The 16439-nt window shown below is 48.4% G+C and overlaps 1 protein-coding gene across 4 annotated transcripts in view; it reads right to left on the bottom strand.

Annotated features, from left to right (window-relative positions):
• Positions 1-333: 333 nt before the first annotated feature.
• Positions 334-16439, bottom strand: part of kat6b (K(lysine) acetyltransferase 6B) — a 34129-nt gene continuing 18023 nt past the window's right edge. For all 4 annotated transcript variants that reach the window (XM_079491842.1, XM_079491840.1, XM_079491843.1 and 1 more), the window contains exons 8-17: positions 14505-14629; positions 13221-13336; positions 12919-13060; positions 12614-12775; positions 12208-12301; positions 10046-10280; positions 7993-8152; positions 6424-6726; positions 4866-5151; positions 334-4774 (exon numbers count right to left, since the gene is read on the bottom strand). In XM_079491842.1, coding sequence (XP_079347968.1) covers positions 1671-4774; positions 4866-5151; positions 6424-6726; positions 7993-8152; positions 10046-10280; positions 12208-12301; positions 12614-12775; positions 12919-13060; positions 13221-13336; positions 14505-14629 — 4727 coding nt within the window. In that variant the 3' untranslated portion in view covers positions 334-1670. The remainder of the gene's footprint in view (positions 4775-4865; positions 5152-6423; positions 6727-7992; positions 8153-10045; positions 10281-12207; positions 12302-12613; positions 12776-12918; positions 13061-13220; positions 13337-14504; positions 14630-16439) is intronic.

The raw sequence follows: 16439 nt of genomic DNA, 5'->3' as shown, positions 1-16439 counted from the left end.
TTTTTGGATATTTCCATTGGAAAAAAACAGTCTTATATTCAGGCCAATAGGGTACTTCATTCGTATGACGAATAGTGAAAATAGCCCATCTGTAAGCTCACAATGCACTCACTGCATCGAGATGCACTTTGAGCTTGTAGATCTACTATTTTCGGCTATGACTTGCCCAAACAGTGATGCCAGATTGAAAGTGGTTTAAATAGCAGCACAGAACTATGGAGGATAAAGGCTGCCAGCATTAGTTGCTGTATTATCCATTTCAACTAGTCTCTTCTGCACCGTGTCTCATCTTGGGACCAGGTGATGTTTTAAAATCATAAAAAAGCAGAATCATTTACATGGTCAATCATAATTTATTCTTATGCTAAAATGTACAGCATTTTAAGTGACTGACAAAAGGAGAAAAGTCATAAATACAAGAATGTCATTCTGTCCAATTGTTTGTGCACATAGCCAGGTATTTCCCCCCTGTGTTCCTACCAGCAACTCTGTACAGGTACAAAGGCTACAAAAAGAGCAATATAAACAATAACACAAGTACAAGTTGCGTTTTACATGCAATCCCATTAGCTTAGTTTGGTCTATTCACAGGCTCTACTCTTCTACACTTCGGTAAAATATAAATCCAACATTTTATAAAGATAGAAAACAAATCTACAGATGGAATGAAAATGTAACTTTTAAAGGCATTATGTAAAATATCAACTTTGGACTAAAACTTTATATTTCTTTATTGTTATTCGTCGTTATAATCATTTAGTCATTTTTAAACTCCGCCACACTTCCAGACATTTTGAAATGTTTTAGATTTGTCAGGGTACAAACACTGAGATATGCTTTTTTGTTGGTTTGTTTTTTTGTATTTGACAGAAATCAGTCTGCTTTTATAAAACAGAAAGCTGCCTCGAGATCTGTTACAAAAGACTTCAGAATTATACATACATAGCAATAAAACCTCTCAAACAGAACAGGAAAACAGAACTAAGTTTACAGTTTTTTTTACATTATTAGAATTAACAAAATATAGTTTCATCTTTCTCCCAGTTTAAGGGAAACCTAATAAAGGCCAGATATCTTTCAAATGGCTTGCTATTAAGCACAACACTTGTACAGTACTACTCAATGCACTGTCACTAACAGAGACTGAAGCATGCTAGGTGTCACTTTACAAAATAAGTACAATAATTTAAATATACAAAGGCATGAGTATAGTACAAACTAATTGTCAGCACTGTTAGACAGATACACTGAACAGGTTCAAATAGCCACCGACTCCACTTGTAGCAGGCACATTAAATGGCTTCATTTGAGGCTGCTACACAACTGCAATACCACTTATGAGAGATCTCTCTACATCCGCGCTCCGAACCCCACCTGCTCTAAAGAGACATCAGAGAGACTAACACTAATTAAATAGATTTTCATCTTAACGATGTAAGGCTTCCCATCTGAAGGAACACAAACAAAAAAAAATACTTACACATAAGCTTCAAAGTTTTACTCGTTGATGAAACTTTTTGCATTCTTGCCAAGTGCTGCTGGTTTTTAAGTAATAACAAAAAACAAACAAAAAAAAGACGTCAGCACAAATAAAACGAAATTAAACGAAAGGCCAAATCTGCGCATTAAAAAACCCCACAAAGTCAAAAGCAGCCCCCGGTGCAACAGAGCTATCGTCTGATAAAAGACCCTTTGAGGGACTGTTTGGACATGCCCGTGTTCATGTAGCCATGGTGACCAGCTGGAGTGTACACCATGTTGCCATGTGGCGGCGGCGCCTGCATGGGCTGCTGGGGGTATGGCTGCGTTCCCATCATGCCCATCTGCATAGGGTACTGGGGCGACTGGTTCATGTAGGCAGCGTGGTTGCCATGGTAGCCGCTGTTCATCATGGACTGGCTCATGCCGTAGCCGTTCATGGCGTTGAGTGAGGACATGTTCATGGAGTTGACGTGGTTGTAGGCGGGTGCCGGCATGATGTTCACGCCCATGTTCATGCCCCGCGGCATGGCCGCCAGCGTCCGGGAGGGCGCCTGCATGGGCGTCGGGCGCGGGCCGTACATCTGCTGCTGGTGGTGGGACAGCGGGGCCGACTTGGAGCTCCGCATGGCGATGGAGTGGCTCTTGGACGCCGCCATCTGAGTCTGGACTAGGCTGCGCTGCGAGGGCGTCGGGATGCCGCCCATGTTGCGCTGCAGCATCATGGAGGGGGGAGGCGAGCCGAGGCTGGGCGGGGGAGGGGTCATGGTGGCCTGCACCTGGGGGTTGGGGGGGACGCCGCGGGAGTGGGCCGACTGGGACAGGGACACAAGGCCCGAGTGGTGCTGCGACGACAGCGCCGCCGGGCTGTTTGCATACGACGTGATGGAGTGCGAGGCGGCGTGGTTGAAAGGCAGCGAGTGAGGGTGTTCCATGAGCGTGTTGGTGAGCTGCTGCAGCTTGGCCAGGCTGAAGGTGGCCGAGGGCTGCGGGTAGTGCCCGCCACTGTAGTGCTCCCCCTGGTGGTTCATCCTCTCGTAGAGGGCCAGGTTGTGGTTGCCCGACTCGGGGATGTCGGCCAGCTGCATGGGGGCGGCGAAGTTGGTGGCCATGCCGCACTGTGCCAGGCTCTGCTGCTGCTGTTGCTGCTGCTGCTGGGCGTGCTGTTGTTGTTGTTGTTGTTGATGTTGTTGTTGAGCGTGTTGATTGTGGTGGCTGTGCTGCGCGTGCTGATTGTGCTGGCTGAGCTGATTGTGCTGGAGGTGGTGATTGTGGTGATGGCTGACATGGCTGATGTTATGCTGGCTGTGGGGATTGTGTTGAGCGTGCGGCGGGCCGAGCTGATTGTGCGGACCGAGCTGATTGTGTTGGCTGTGATTGTGTGGGACGTGCCTGCCGTGCGGGTTGTGTTGGCCGCGCTGCTGCTGGCTGTGTTGGCCGTTGCCGCTGGGCGGCCGCTCCACCACCACCACGCAGCCCTGCGGCGACTTGACGTTGTTGCAGTGCTGCGGCGAGCTCAGGCTGTTGGGCTGGATGAGGCCGCAGCCGCCCGGGTTGACGCCGCCGGTGCCCATTTGCTGGCTCACGGCGCAGCTGCTCTGGGCCAGGCCGCTGGGCGCCATGCTGCCGTAGGAGCAGCTGTTCTGGGAGGCGCCCGCGCCGCATATGCTGCCGCCCAGCGTGGAGTCGTAGCTGCTGGGGTTCTCGTAGTTCTCCGTGGTGCTCTCGATGCTGCCCAGGTCACTGAAGCCGCTGTCCACCACCTGCTGCGAGTGGTCCGACACCGACGGCACGTCCATCATGGGGCTGGTCTCCATGTTGTGCAGCGAGGCCACCGAGATGGCGCCGTGGTGGTCGGGGCTGATCTGGGTGTAGCCGCTGTCCATGATGGAGACAGCCGGGCTGTTGACGGAGCGCACCGACTGGCTGGGGTGGGAGTGGGCGGAGGAGAGTGGGCTGCTGTGGTCCGACTGGGGACAGTCGTCCAGGGAGGTGAGTTGGGGGCTCGGGGCCATGTGGGTGTAGGTCTGGAGGTTCCTGCACGCCTCCTGGGTCTCCACGCAGTCTTGGAACACGCTCTCGCGCTCAGTCTCCTGAGTGAGGGACTGAACAGCCTGCGCCGTTTCGGAGTCGACCTCGGGCGCGACGGGCAGGTCCTCTCTCAGCACAGGGCTAAGTGGCCTCTCCAATGGCTGGGTGGGCGGCTGATCAGTAACAGGACTCGGGGAGCTCTCCTCCTCCTCCTCCTCCTCTTCCTCCTCCTCCTCCTCCTCCGACTCAGAATCCACAGGATGGTCAGAGTCTATGGCTGCTACTGATGCAACTGCTACTGCCGATGTTTCTGCTACAGGCATTTCCGTCACGGTGTCGTGGACGCTCTCTGCCGTGGTGTCCGATAGCTCTTCACCGTGGAGCGCGGTAGAAACCTGCTGACTCAGCTCAGAGTCGTTGTCTGCCTTGGGGTCTAAAAAAGGCGGGGTGCATTGGGGCGGTTCCGTGGGGGCTGGCTCCACGTCCGCCTCACTCGGCTGTGCCTCCGTCGGTTCCGCCGGCGCCACGAGGAGACTCTCGTCCTCGTCGTCGGCGTCCTGGTCCTCTACTTGTGTAGCGGAGTCTTCGTCCTCATACTCTTCCTCCTCCTCCTCTTCCACGTTTCCACGCGACACAGTACTCTCCGCACTGCACTCCACTTCTTCGGTGGGGAAGTCCCGCTCCAGCTCGCTCTCTGGCGGCTCGTCCTCGGGCGGCTCTTCTTCGGGCGCCTCCGGGGACCCGCGTTCGTCGTCGTCGTCGTCCTCCTCCTCCTCCTCCTCTCGGGTCGGGGACACGGCGGCGGCAGGGGAGCACACGGGCGAAAAGACAGGGGACGCGGCGGGAGGGGAGCACGCAGGCGAAAACACAGGGGACGCGGCAGGGGATTCCTCCTCGGGGGAGCTCATCTTGTCCGAGGCGTTGTCGGCGGGACTCGGGGGCTCGGAGGGGAGCCTCTCCTCCGCCTCCACGTATGGACTGGGCGCTGCCGCCGCCGCCGCCATCTCGCAGCTGGGTTTGGCTTCCTCCTCGGCGATGACGTCGTCGTCCAGCTCCGGCTCCTCCTTGGCCTCCTCGGTCTGGATGTGGTGCTGCTCAGCCTCCATGGGCGTTTCGGGGGGAGTGTACAGGTTGAGCTTGAAGCCCATTTTGCGCTCGTTCTTTAGCCTCCATTTAGGCGGTCCCCGTTTCACTCCCTTGGGCCAGCCCTTCTTCCGTTTCATCGGTCGCGGTCTGCCGGGCCTCTTCGACAGCAAGTCCATTCCTACAGTGGGAACACAAGAAGGTGATGCTTAGTTTTGAACATTTGGAACGATTTCAATACATTTCTAGAACAATATGAGAGTGGCACGTACCCGCATTCCAGCGGTCGAGATTGTCTTTCTGGATGTTTTTCTCCAGCCTCGGGCGGCCTCTCCGCCGCTTCAGCGGCATAATCGGCGTCTTGACTTCTTCCTCGTCTTCGTCCTCGCCCACTTCGCCGCCTCTGCAGGTGCGCTCGAGCAGGGGCATCGGTCGCTCGTCTTCGGAGTTGTCAAAGGGCTCGTTCAGAACCTCCGTCGTCTCAGAGATGGTCTCCGTTGTCACGCTGCTGTTTATCCTTTTCCTCTTACGCCCCCTCTTCTTGAGCACAATGGTTCTCTGAAATACATTAAAAAAAACATGGACAAAAAGAAAACAACAGGCATGAGAACAAACAATGGCTGTAGAGCGAAAAACCTCCATCAAAATCAATTTACTTTTATAAAAAATGATGAGTGGGAACGAGGTCAATGTGCTCTGCGAGAACACAGGGAATCCATTCAAGATTTTTTTGTGCTAGATGTAGAACGGTAAAAAAGAAAAAAAGAAAAAAAATAACATTTGAGTGCAAATGTTAGAGCGCTGCATTCCCACAGACGAGTGAAGCCTGGTATGGAAAACCACAAATGAGACATGGAGAGTAAACTAAAACCACAGTCCAACATTCTACATTCTCCAGAGTTTCCCCACCGACTGACTGACTGACTGCCTATTACGGATATTCATCGTTCGCCTCATCGACGAGTACTTAACAGGAAAAGCGCAAAACCAATACCGACACTAATGGCTTAAATAAAGTGCAACAACTGTTGGCATCCCATCCCACTGGATTCCATACCATCACTGGTGACATATTGGGACTAGTATCAAATGTAAAAAAAAAAAAAAACGATAACGTGCAATATTATCTCCAGCACAAGGGGGCAGTGCCATATAGACAGTACGAATGAGAATGAGAGCAGCAGCACAGTGGAGGGCAGTAAATTAACCATGACCATTGACAACGCTACAAGGTTTAGCCTGCCCTGCACAGCCTCGACGACACCAGCAGTGAAAAACACAATCTATTCTCTACAGCTGCAGGCCCACAGGGAGCCTCCAAATGACACGCAAAGAGGGGTGGGGGAATTCATGAATATGTATCGAATCCTTCAATCTCGCCAAGTACACAAGGTGTTGTTGGCTAATGTTGGCAAAATATCCAATAATGCAGATTCAATTCCGGTTTTCTTCCTCTTATCTCAGACAAGTCGATTACCTAATCCAATTCACCTGATTGGTCCCTGACTGACTAACAAGTAGGCTTTTTCTGCCTTGTTTATGTTGAATTTGCTAAAACATCATTTTTGGAAAAAACTCAAAACAAACCCGCGGTGTTCCTTTTTTACTGACACTAAGTTTAAAATAAGAATTCAATGCACAGAATATCAATATGAAGCAACTGAAAAACACCTTATTTCAATAGTAGCGGATGGAGAGAAAGGATTTTTGTCCAACCACGAAACGGCAACCAATGGGTGCGAAGAGGGGCACAACCACGGGCGGGACTTGACAAAGGGTGAATTGGCGGCGGCAGGCACTCGCCAGGTATGCGATTCATTAAGCGCTCACCTTGGCTCGCTTGGCCGCCAGCATGGCGTGGGCTTTCGTCAGAATGGGTGGCGAGCCATCGGAGGAGTCGTCGTTATCCTCGTCATCGTCCTCGCTCCCGTCGTCGGAGACCGCCGGACGGCCCCTGTTGTCCCAGGAGGGCGTCGTAGTGGCACGGCGCTCGTACGTCCTGTACGGCGCTTTGCGATGGACCTTGGTGGGTGGATGTTGTCTGCCGCCGTGGTGACTCGTCATCACGTAGCCCTCCCCCCGCTCCTCCTCCTCCTTCTCCCAACAACTGGCCTGCTCCTTCAGCCGCTCCGCCTGGAGATTAAACAGACAGGACACGTTGATATTATCTCTGGGAGAGATGCACGCCACGCGCGCCGCCAGCCCGGCATCCTTCCGAGCTGCGGCGACGGCAACAAGGCTAACCCATTGAAACCGGAAGACTGGATTCCACAAATGTCTTCTTTCTGAAAAGACCCCAAAATGTAATCGGCCGCCCGTCGACCCCCATCTGAATATATGTTGTTCCAGGGACCTCCCAGAAGCAAAGATACGAGTTAAAAACGTTTGCTGTGAAAGAATATATATTCAAAGATTTGCACACGTTTTTCACGATAAAAAATAAATAGCAGATCCACAAGCTCATAGCCCTGCACTTAATGCTGCGCTATGAGCTTGTAGATCTGCTATTTTTCAACAACTAAAGTATAACATAATGCTTAAAGTGGTTAAAAGCTAAAGTGACAAAGGTGCGTTCTTCCAGGTCTTAATGGACTAACAAGAGATTGGAATTAACATCATGACAAATGGATCGCCACAGGTCTCTCTCTCCTGATAATAAGAACACGCTCTTGATTGGGCAATCACCGGGCCGCCGCCGCCAAGGAGGAAAAACACTTCCCCCCCGTTAAGCAACCGTGGTACGATTGCATTTCATGGAATATTTAGTGCCATCAATTATGCAGTGAAACTGATTTAGGGCAATTTTGCACAACATTAAATGCCTACTGACGGTGGGAACGCTGTGCCCATTATGAACAGCCTCTATTGGAGCTCCCCGGCCGGCCCAATCAAAACAATCGCATAATATTTATAATAGCAACAGCAGCATCACTGGCTGTCGTTTACACGAAAGCCAGTGACACGGCATCATACCGCGCCTTGACGTAAACACTTAGAACCATAGATAGAACTACAAGCTCACAACGAGTCACGTTGTGAGCTTGTAGATCAGCAATTTTTTGGCTAAAATATAAATTATAGCCGATGGGAATACAGCCAACTTTGTAGAGGTCCCATGGGAATACGGTAATCTTTGTAGAGGTCCCATGGGAATACAGCCAACTTGTAGAGGTCCCATGGGAATACAGCCAACTTTGTAGAGGTCCCATGGGGATACGGTAATCTTTGTAGAGGTCCCATGGGAATATGGTCATCTTTGTATAGGTCCCATGGGAATACGGACCACTTTTTATAGGTTCTATGGGGTCAACATCAAGTACAGGGATTATTTAAGTGGTTATCGACAGGCAGTAGCAGCCACTGATTACAGGGGGTTGTTGAGGGGGTGTGTGTACATACATCCATCTCCGCCTCCCTCTCCTCTTCGGACAGGGCAGCATTGAGAGCGGTAGCGGGGGTCCAGCGGAGGGCGTCCGGGTCCACCTCGTTGGGACGCGGCCTGGCCCTCAGCTTCTCCATGTGCCTCTGGATCAACCGGTCCCGTCGGATCACCACCACCCTGGAGGAGACGGAGGAGGAGGAGGTCAATTACACAATATTACACGAGGGGGAGCGTGTGCTTTACCGTCATCAATGGCACGCCTGCGTTGCTGCGACATACTAGCGTCATGTCCAGGGGGTGTTACTCGGACATCAAGCGGCCTCACGCTACAGAAACAGGAGATAGGCTCCTGTCCTATACAACAAGAGATAGGCTCCCGTCCTATGCAACAGGATAGGCTCCTGTCCTATGCAACAGGAGATAGGCCCTTGTCCTATACAACAGGAGATAGGCTCCTGTCCTATGCAACAGGAGATAGGCTCCTGTCCTATGCAACAGGAGATAGGCCCCTATCCTATGCAACAGGATAGGCTCCTGTCCTATGCAACAGGATAGGCTCCTGTCCTATACAACAAGATAGGCTCCCGTCCTATGCAACAGGAGATAGGCTCCTGTCCTATGCAACAGGAGATAGGCTCCTGTCCTATACAACAAGATAGGCTCCTGTCCTATACAACAAGATAGGCTCCTGTCCTATACAACAGGAGATAGGCTCCTGTCCTATACAACAAGATAGGCTCCTGTCCTATACAACAAGATAGGCTCCCGTCCTATGCAACAGGAGATAGGCTCCCGTCCTATGCAACAAGATAGGCTCCTGTCCTATGCAACAAGATAGGCTCCCGTCCTATGCAACAGGAGATAGGCTCCCGTCCTATGCAACAGGAGATAGGCTCCTGTCCTATGCAACAGGAGACAGGCTCCTGTCCTATGCAACAGGAGATAGGCTCCTGTCCTATACAACAGGAGACAGGCTCCTGTCCTATGCAACAGGAGATAGGCTCCTGCCCTATGCAACAGGAGATAGGCTCCTGTCCTATGCAACAGGAGATAGGCTCCTGCCCTATGCAACAGGAGATAGGCTCCTGCCCTATGCAACAGGAGATAGGCTCCTGTCCTATGCAACAGGAGATAGGCTCCCGCCCTATGCAACAGGAGATAGGCTCCGGCCCCTATGGGCCTCATGGCTCTGCAAGGCTTACTTACTGCATTGCTGCAGGAACGAGCCCATAGGCGAGTTCCGTAGGCAGCGCAGAAGTGCCAATAATGAAGGTAAATCACGACACTCAAGTGTAATATTGCTATTATACAACAGTTACAGTCGTCAACTCAATTTCATTATTAAGATATCCGCAAAAAAAACAACATTCTTTTTATGACAGATGTAGCCACTACGGCAGAAGATTTCCCTAGAAAATCGCTAGCCTAGCAACCCTCTCTGGGAGAGCAGCGACACTCGGCACAGCTGATTTTTTACGTTTTGATTAGGCGTTCCATCATGCTCGTTTGAGGCACGTCTAGATGGCTGTTTCAACTCAATTAGATTGCTTCCTCGAAACGACCCGTTGTGTAATACACAGCCTGCCTCCATGAGCCAGTCAGTGCACACACACACACACACACACACACACACACACACACACACACACACACACACACACACACACACACACACACACACACACACACACACACACACACACACACACACACACACACACACACACACACACACACACACACACACACACACACACACACACACACACACACACACACACACACACACACACGAGGGTGGGTGGGTGGTACTCGGTTAAATTCGACCGTCAAGAAAAACTCTCTTTGGGAGAGAGCAGGTGGCTCCATGTCCTTGGGGTGCTTAACCTGACTTACTTCTGTCAATATTCAGCGGCATTAATGGATATGCTGTTAAAAATACCCGCTGGCCTGGATAAGTCAGACGGCACGTGTCATGGAGGCAGCCCAGCCCAGCCCAGCCCAGCGCAGGGCTGGTAGTGGTGGGGAGGGGGACGACGACGATGACAGCGGTTTCAGAACAAGACTGACCTGCCATCCTGTCTGTCAATCATGCCGAGCTGTTGGAGGGTAGCGGCGATGTCGTGCGGACACATCCCAGTGGCCCTGCTTATTCCTTTCACGCTGATGTGTTTATCTGCATCGTGCGTATGAAGGTACTCCACGATGACACTTTTCCAATACGCCAGGTAGGATAAGCGACCCAGATCTGACAGCGGCTTCTCCGGGGAGCCCGCTTGTCCTTCATGTCTGGTGAGGAGGTAACCTAAAATAGATAAATAAATAAAAACGCATTTAAAAAAAACAAAAAACAAAACACGCTTCAGTCAAGCCCCAAGGCCGCTGCGTTAGTTGAGAGTGTGATTCAATTTTCCCTCATTCCGTTGAATGAATTACATATTCATATGAAGAGGTGACATGGAAGGAAGACTGGGAGCTTTGCTCCATTTTCACCTTCAAATTGTATAAAAAGGGAGGTGAGGCAATCACTTCCCCTGTCCTTCAACCTCTGTCAGATGCTAAGATACACGCTGGCAAGGGCAACAAAAGAGGTTGAGTGAGTGTGTGTGTGTGTGTGTGAGTGAGTGTGTGTGTCTGTTTGGGGGGGGGGTTAGGAAACAAAGCTACAGAACAAAATGATGGTGAGTAGCAGCTGGATGTCACTGTTCACAAGAGGCAGTACTTAGGAGAGATAATGAAGGGGAGGCGGGGGGTGTAGAGGAGAAACTAATAGTAAAAAGGTATCTGTGTAATTAGTTTTATAGCGGTCCTGTCAAGGGTCATCCATTATGAGCAGCATGAAATTAATTAATGCATTTTAATGTGCACCCGCTGCAGAGAAAACCAAACAAGCAAATCTAATCACCAAACACTGAATGCGTAATATTTCAGTAATCATGACAATATTCATTACCAAAAGCTGCGGAGAGGAGCCAATAATAACATAACACTAGCGCGATAAAATATTCAAATGTTTTAGTCACAAAAGAAGTTGCATTTACGCGCCGCTTCACGCACGTATTACGACTACCTAGCAAACAACACCATAAGAGCCACACTGTGAATTACAATTGAAAAAGGGAGGAACGTCACTCCACAATGCCAACAGCTAATGCTCTCCTGTTGTGGCTACCTGAGACAAAAAGTGTTCCTCTAATGCAATCCAATAGAACAGAAAATCTTAATCTAAACAACTTCCAGCTCCAAAGCTACATTTTCCAATAAAGCCTTTCGAGGAGCTCAGAACTCAGCTGTGTTCAATCTCCCTTAATCCCTTGTCTTTGTTATCAGCACACTCTCAATATCGCAGATCCTCGCGCATCTCTGTCTCAATGGCTCCCAAAGTGAACAGGAAATCAAATGCTCCATTACAGCTCGCCCTCCCCTCGCTCTTTTTTTTGTATCTCTCTCTCTCTCTCTCTCTCGCTCTCTCACACAGCCTTGGCAAAGAGAAAAACCCTTGAACTAATACAAAGTGCTATGATAACAAAACTGGTCAAATCCACTGCCTAAACACAGAAACCCACTCAAGGCAGCGCTTGTTTTCATAAGTGACCACAAGGTCTTAAATATTACATGGGTTGCATTTTGCACGACTAAAACACCGAAACCAGAACCAACCTCAAAGCCTCATCGGGATGCAGGGGGGGAGGGGTCTTTTCAATAAGAGACCCCTCGAGGCTGCACCGAGGCCAATACTTATGGCCATCAAACACTAATGTATGCATAAAGAGCCTAATGCGTCTTCATTCTTAATCATACTTGATTGCTTAACCCATTTTGGGCGGGAACCCCTTTTGGTGTTAGCATTATGTTATGCTTTAGCTATTGAAAAATAGCAGATCTACAAGCTCATAGCGCGCCACCGAGTGGCGCGCTACGAGCTTGTAGGTCTGCTATTTTTTGAAAAATCGAAGAACGACTGACATAGAAACATAGCTTTTTTCAGAAAACTGTCAGGATGTAGAAGACATTTTTAGAATCTGATCTCAGGTCAAAATGGGTTAAGCGTTGTACATAAACGCTCTTGATTTAGCCATTTCAAAGCCCCAACCGCATAAAAGCACCTTGCCACGAGGCATAAATTCACCCCCTTAATCTGGAATTCCTTCTCAACAGTGGAAAAGATCAAGCAGGAGAGAGAAAAGAAGAAATCAGTTTGGGGTGTTCTTTAAATGCATTAAGGAACTTACTGAAATCAATAAGGAACCTTCCAAATCCCTGCCTTTGGTACTGAGGCATGATCATTATGCACGAGACATTGTACTTCTGCTGGCAAAGCTTTTCCTGGGGGAATGGAGAAACAGATCAAGTATGTCAGAGTTCTGCTGAAGCTGGCAATTTATTGCACCTGCCATTGTCCTTGTCTAAAGCACACACACATAAGTACAAGTGAGCACACACACACACCCCCCCCCCCCCCCCCCCCCATTGTGAAAGCATTCAAATCAGGATCCCAAAAAACAAATACAAAATATAAAATGGGAGAAAAAGGCGAATTACAGCAAGGCTTCTCTGTATCACTATCAGCGTTTCACAAATTATGAGCGGGCATTTTCTACATTTCCCCATATAATCGCTCTGTCATTTCATCCTTACCTTGGAGAAGTAACCCACAAGATGACAGCCCTTCTCGTCATTCTTTGTAAGTATGTAGAAGAGGAAAGGCTCCACGTCATAATACAAGGTCTTGTGATCCAGGAAAAGCTTGGCTAACAGGCAGAGGTTTTGGCAGAAGAGCTTGCTGACATTTCCATCAACCTAAACGCGGGATGAGAAAGCGCAAAGACGACATCGTTAAAAAACTAAACTGTTGTATATTTTCGACCGCCTCCCCGGTACCGATTCAGTGGCCTCTCATGCAGCGGACAGTTATTGCTTTATTGCCGTGAAGGGCGGCTGACCTCAAACACGGAGAGGTCATCCTTTCGGTAGATCTCGTTGGCCGGCGGGTGGAACCAGCCGCACTTCTTCGCGTGTCTCTGGAGGATGTTCTTGCTCCTCATGTACTTCAGACAGAACTCGCACAGATAAAGCTTTTGCAATCTGACAAGAGACGAGACAGACATTTGTGAGATTCCCCCGACCACCTCAACGCAGTATAAAACGTTCCACCCCAAAAAAAACAACACACTATACAAAACAAAAGAGATATAAAGACACAGTATATTTTTTTATAAGCGGTCTTTAACTTAGAACTCTTTACCTTGAATATTCGGGTGGGTAAGGGGAAGAGTACCACGTCTGAATCTCGTATTTTCCAAACTCGATGACTGAAGGGTATCGCGTCGAGTCACCGTTGTTCATCTGAGATCCCGTTCTCTGCAAAAGGGATTGGACCAAAGCAAAAGGATCAACATCCAGGCCGGCCTCTTCGGGCAGACTCCTCATCAGTGGCAGTGATGAGCAGTGGTATAAAGTAACAAAGTACATTTAAAGCTGCTATAAGCAATAATATGTCAAAATATTAATGACCTTTTTATTCTTTTGGTATTCAGACAGCCAGCAATGGGTAGAACGCTCCCAAAAAGAATGTAGTCTCTGTGACACATCTAGGGGCCGCAATCTGCATTCAAAGATGTTCCTAGAAGCTTTGTCATTGGTCGAAAAAAACCCGGTCGCAGTGACTAACCAATCAGGAAGCAGACAGGCAAATCGACCAATGACAAAGCTTCTAGGAAAATCTTTGAATGCAGATTGCGGCCCCTAGATGTGTCACAGAGACTACATTTTTTTGGGAGCGTTCTACCCATTGCTGGCTGTCTGAATACCAAAAAAATAAAAAATAAAAAGGTCATTCAAATTTTGAATGTATTTCCAATTTAATACTTTTACTTCTACTCCACTACACCTCAGAGGCAAATATTGTACTTTTTTACTCCACAAACCTCCCAAAACAAACTAATTCAACTACTTCCCGGCCCATGACCCATCTTTTTGGAACCCATTTTCTTTTGATAGTCTAGGTTGGCTCCGGGTAGAAAACAGCATACCTGACTATAACTACCTAAAAAGGAGTGAGCGTCACCCACAGCCACAATACCAGAGGAAACGAGAACGACGATCTGGTACCTCCTCCCTCAAACAAATGCAAATCACTGGCATCCTTTAAAACAGGCCTGAAAATCCACCTTTCAGCAGGCCAAAGGGAGAGGAAAAGGTTGCTCCTCCCTTAGTCAAGTGACTACCCCCCACCTCTTTATTATAACCCTTCTTTTTTTGCCCCAACCTGTACATAATCTTATTATTACTTTTGACGATTTGAATTTTTAGGTTATTTTTCCATGTCATGATTATGAATTGAATACCCAGGACCTGAAAGGAAACAAGACCACAAGGACTTTTTTCTGTGATATTCTTTTGGACCAAGTGTTTGACTGTACTGTACTGTGCGGTTTACATTTCTGCCAATAAAAGTATTCAATCAATCAATCAAACGTCTTCACATCCACCCCCCCCCCCCCCCCACTAGGTGGAGCTTCTCTCTCACCTGTGCAGAAAGCGCCTGGACACGCGTGAACGTCTTGACATCTTCGTCCATGACGTGCTCCCTGGACATGGCCACGAAGCCAGCCTGGGCCTCCTGCTTCACGCAGTGCAGCTCTCCGCCACAGCCTGTGACACACAGACACACACACACACAACATCGACGTCAAAACAACACTAACACCAAGCTGGAACAAATCCGTCATGACGGACAGAATACACAAGCTAAGTTCCCCCCCAAAAAATGTGGATGCCATTCCTGGCAGTGCTTGACAGTATAGTTGAGTATTATGTTCTGTATATCTGGCTGCTATGGTGCAACCGTGCATCTTTCACTGATACTCATAACTATGCCTGCTTTATTCTGTTGGTCATCCGTCCCAACCATGTGTCTCCTTGCTTTTTCTTTTTGTAAGTAGTGTTAAGCTTACTTTTCATGTCATTTGATTTGTTGTATTGTGTCTTGTATTTGACAAAACATAAAAATAAAGCAAAAACAAAAAACAAAATAAAAACAGTAAAGCAGACACAGCAGCATCAACAGCATTCTGTTTGAGCTCACTCTAGCTGAAGGAACCCCGTTTAACCCATTAAGACCTGAGGCCAAGAAAATAAAAGTCTTCTAAATCCTTCTGAAAAGTGTATGTCGCTATATCAGTGCTTCTCAAACTTTTTCATGTAAAGGACCGACAAAATTAGGCTATTATGTGCTTAAAAATGTTTACTATATATATTCAAATTTTCATGGTTTTTCAAAAATATCAGATCTACAAGCTCATAGCGATGCACAAAGTTGCATGCTATGAGCTTGTATATCTGCTATTATTTTTTATAACCAAAGTATAAAATAATGATCGAGATGCTTTCCCGGTTTTAGCGGGTTAAATTGATTCTATGCTAATGTGGCGCGTTCGTACAGTACATAGGCGGCGAGTATTGTTGCTGCCGAGTCGGTTTGAGGCCGTGTCTCGGAGGAATCTCATAATGTATCATCTTTGCATGTTTATGTGAGAATCCCTAATGCAATGAAGTGAAACTAAATCACTCTAATTGCATAACCGCTTCCATGTGCTTAGTCATCCACCAAGACAGTTTCCCATAAATTAAAAACAAGGTGTGCTGAAAGGGGAAAAAGCTGGTGTAGACATGAGAAGCAGCCGATGTTTGGAAGGCAAGCAGTTGTTTCATGAAATGCATCGACACCGCAACTTTACACATCACCCAAATAAAAAACAAAACGGAGGAAATAAACAAAGCCATTACATGTAGAAGTGATGAGTCATTAAAATATTTATGGAAATGTGCCACTTGACCTATATCGTTAGTGGTACCTAATGCACAGTGTTGCTCAAACAGAATCGCTTTAAAACATGGATAACATTTTTGATTTCGACAGGACTGTGTGAGTAGTGTACCCTGTGAAAGTCAGCCAAATGAAAGGGTTATTATTGGGTTCGTGTGGCTATAATCATGGCGACTCAACCCTGGTGGGTGAGTCACTGGGCTGCGTGTGTCCTAATGACCGTTGGAGGTGATGCCGAGTGGTGATGCTGCTTGTGAGAGAGAGAGAGAGGGGGTGGAATGGGTGGAAGAGTGCTGATGTGACTACGGTCGCTACTAGGCGGGGTTCACAATGGGCGTAGAACTGCAGCGGGGGGTCAAGGACAGAGCAAGGAGCAGCATGAGGGGGGTGGGGTTGGGGGGGGGGGGGGGGGGGGTGTTAGTGGGCCATGCACTATGACAAAAGCCGACGGGCAGGAGGATGGAAGCCACGTGGATTCCGCAGCCAAGTCAAAAACAAAAAAAAAAAGAAGACGCCAACGAAATATCGTTGTTAAGGAAGCTATAAATGAATTCAAAAAGGAGGTGGCATAAGATTAGTAAGAAGAACTGTTAAAATGCTGAGGGTGCCAACAATGAGCTTCTCTCAAAAGAAAAC

This window comes from Electrona antarctica (assembly GCF_951216825.1).
Source record: "Electrona antarctica genome assembly, chromosome: 22".
Taxonomy (NCBI): domain Eukaryota; kingdom Metazoa; phylum Chordata; class Actinopteri; order Myctophiformes; family Myctophidae; genus Electrona; species Electrona antarctica.
The sequence above is the reverse complement of the archived record's forward strand: the minus strand, read 5'-3'. Positions and strand labels throughout refer to the sequence as shown.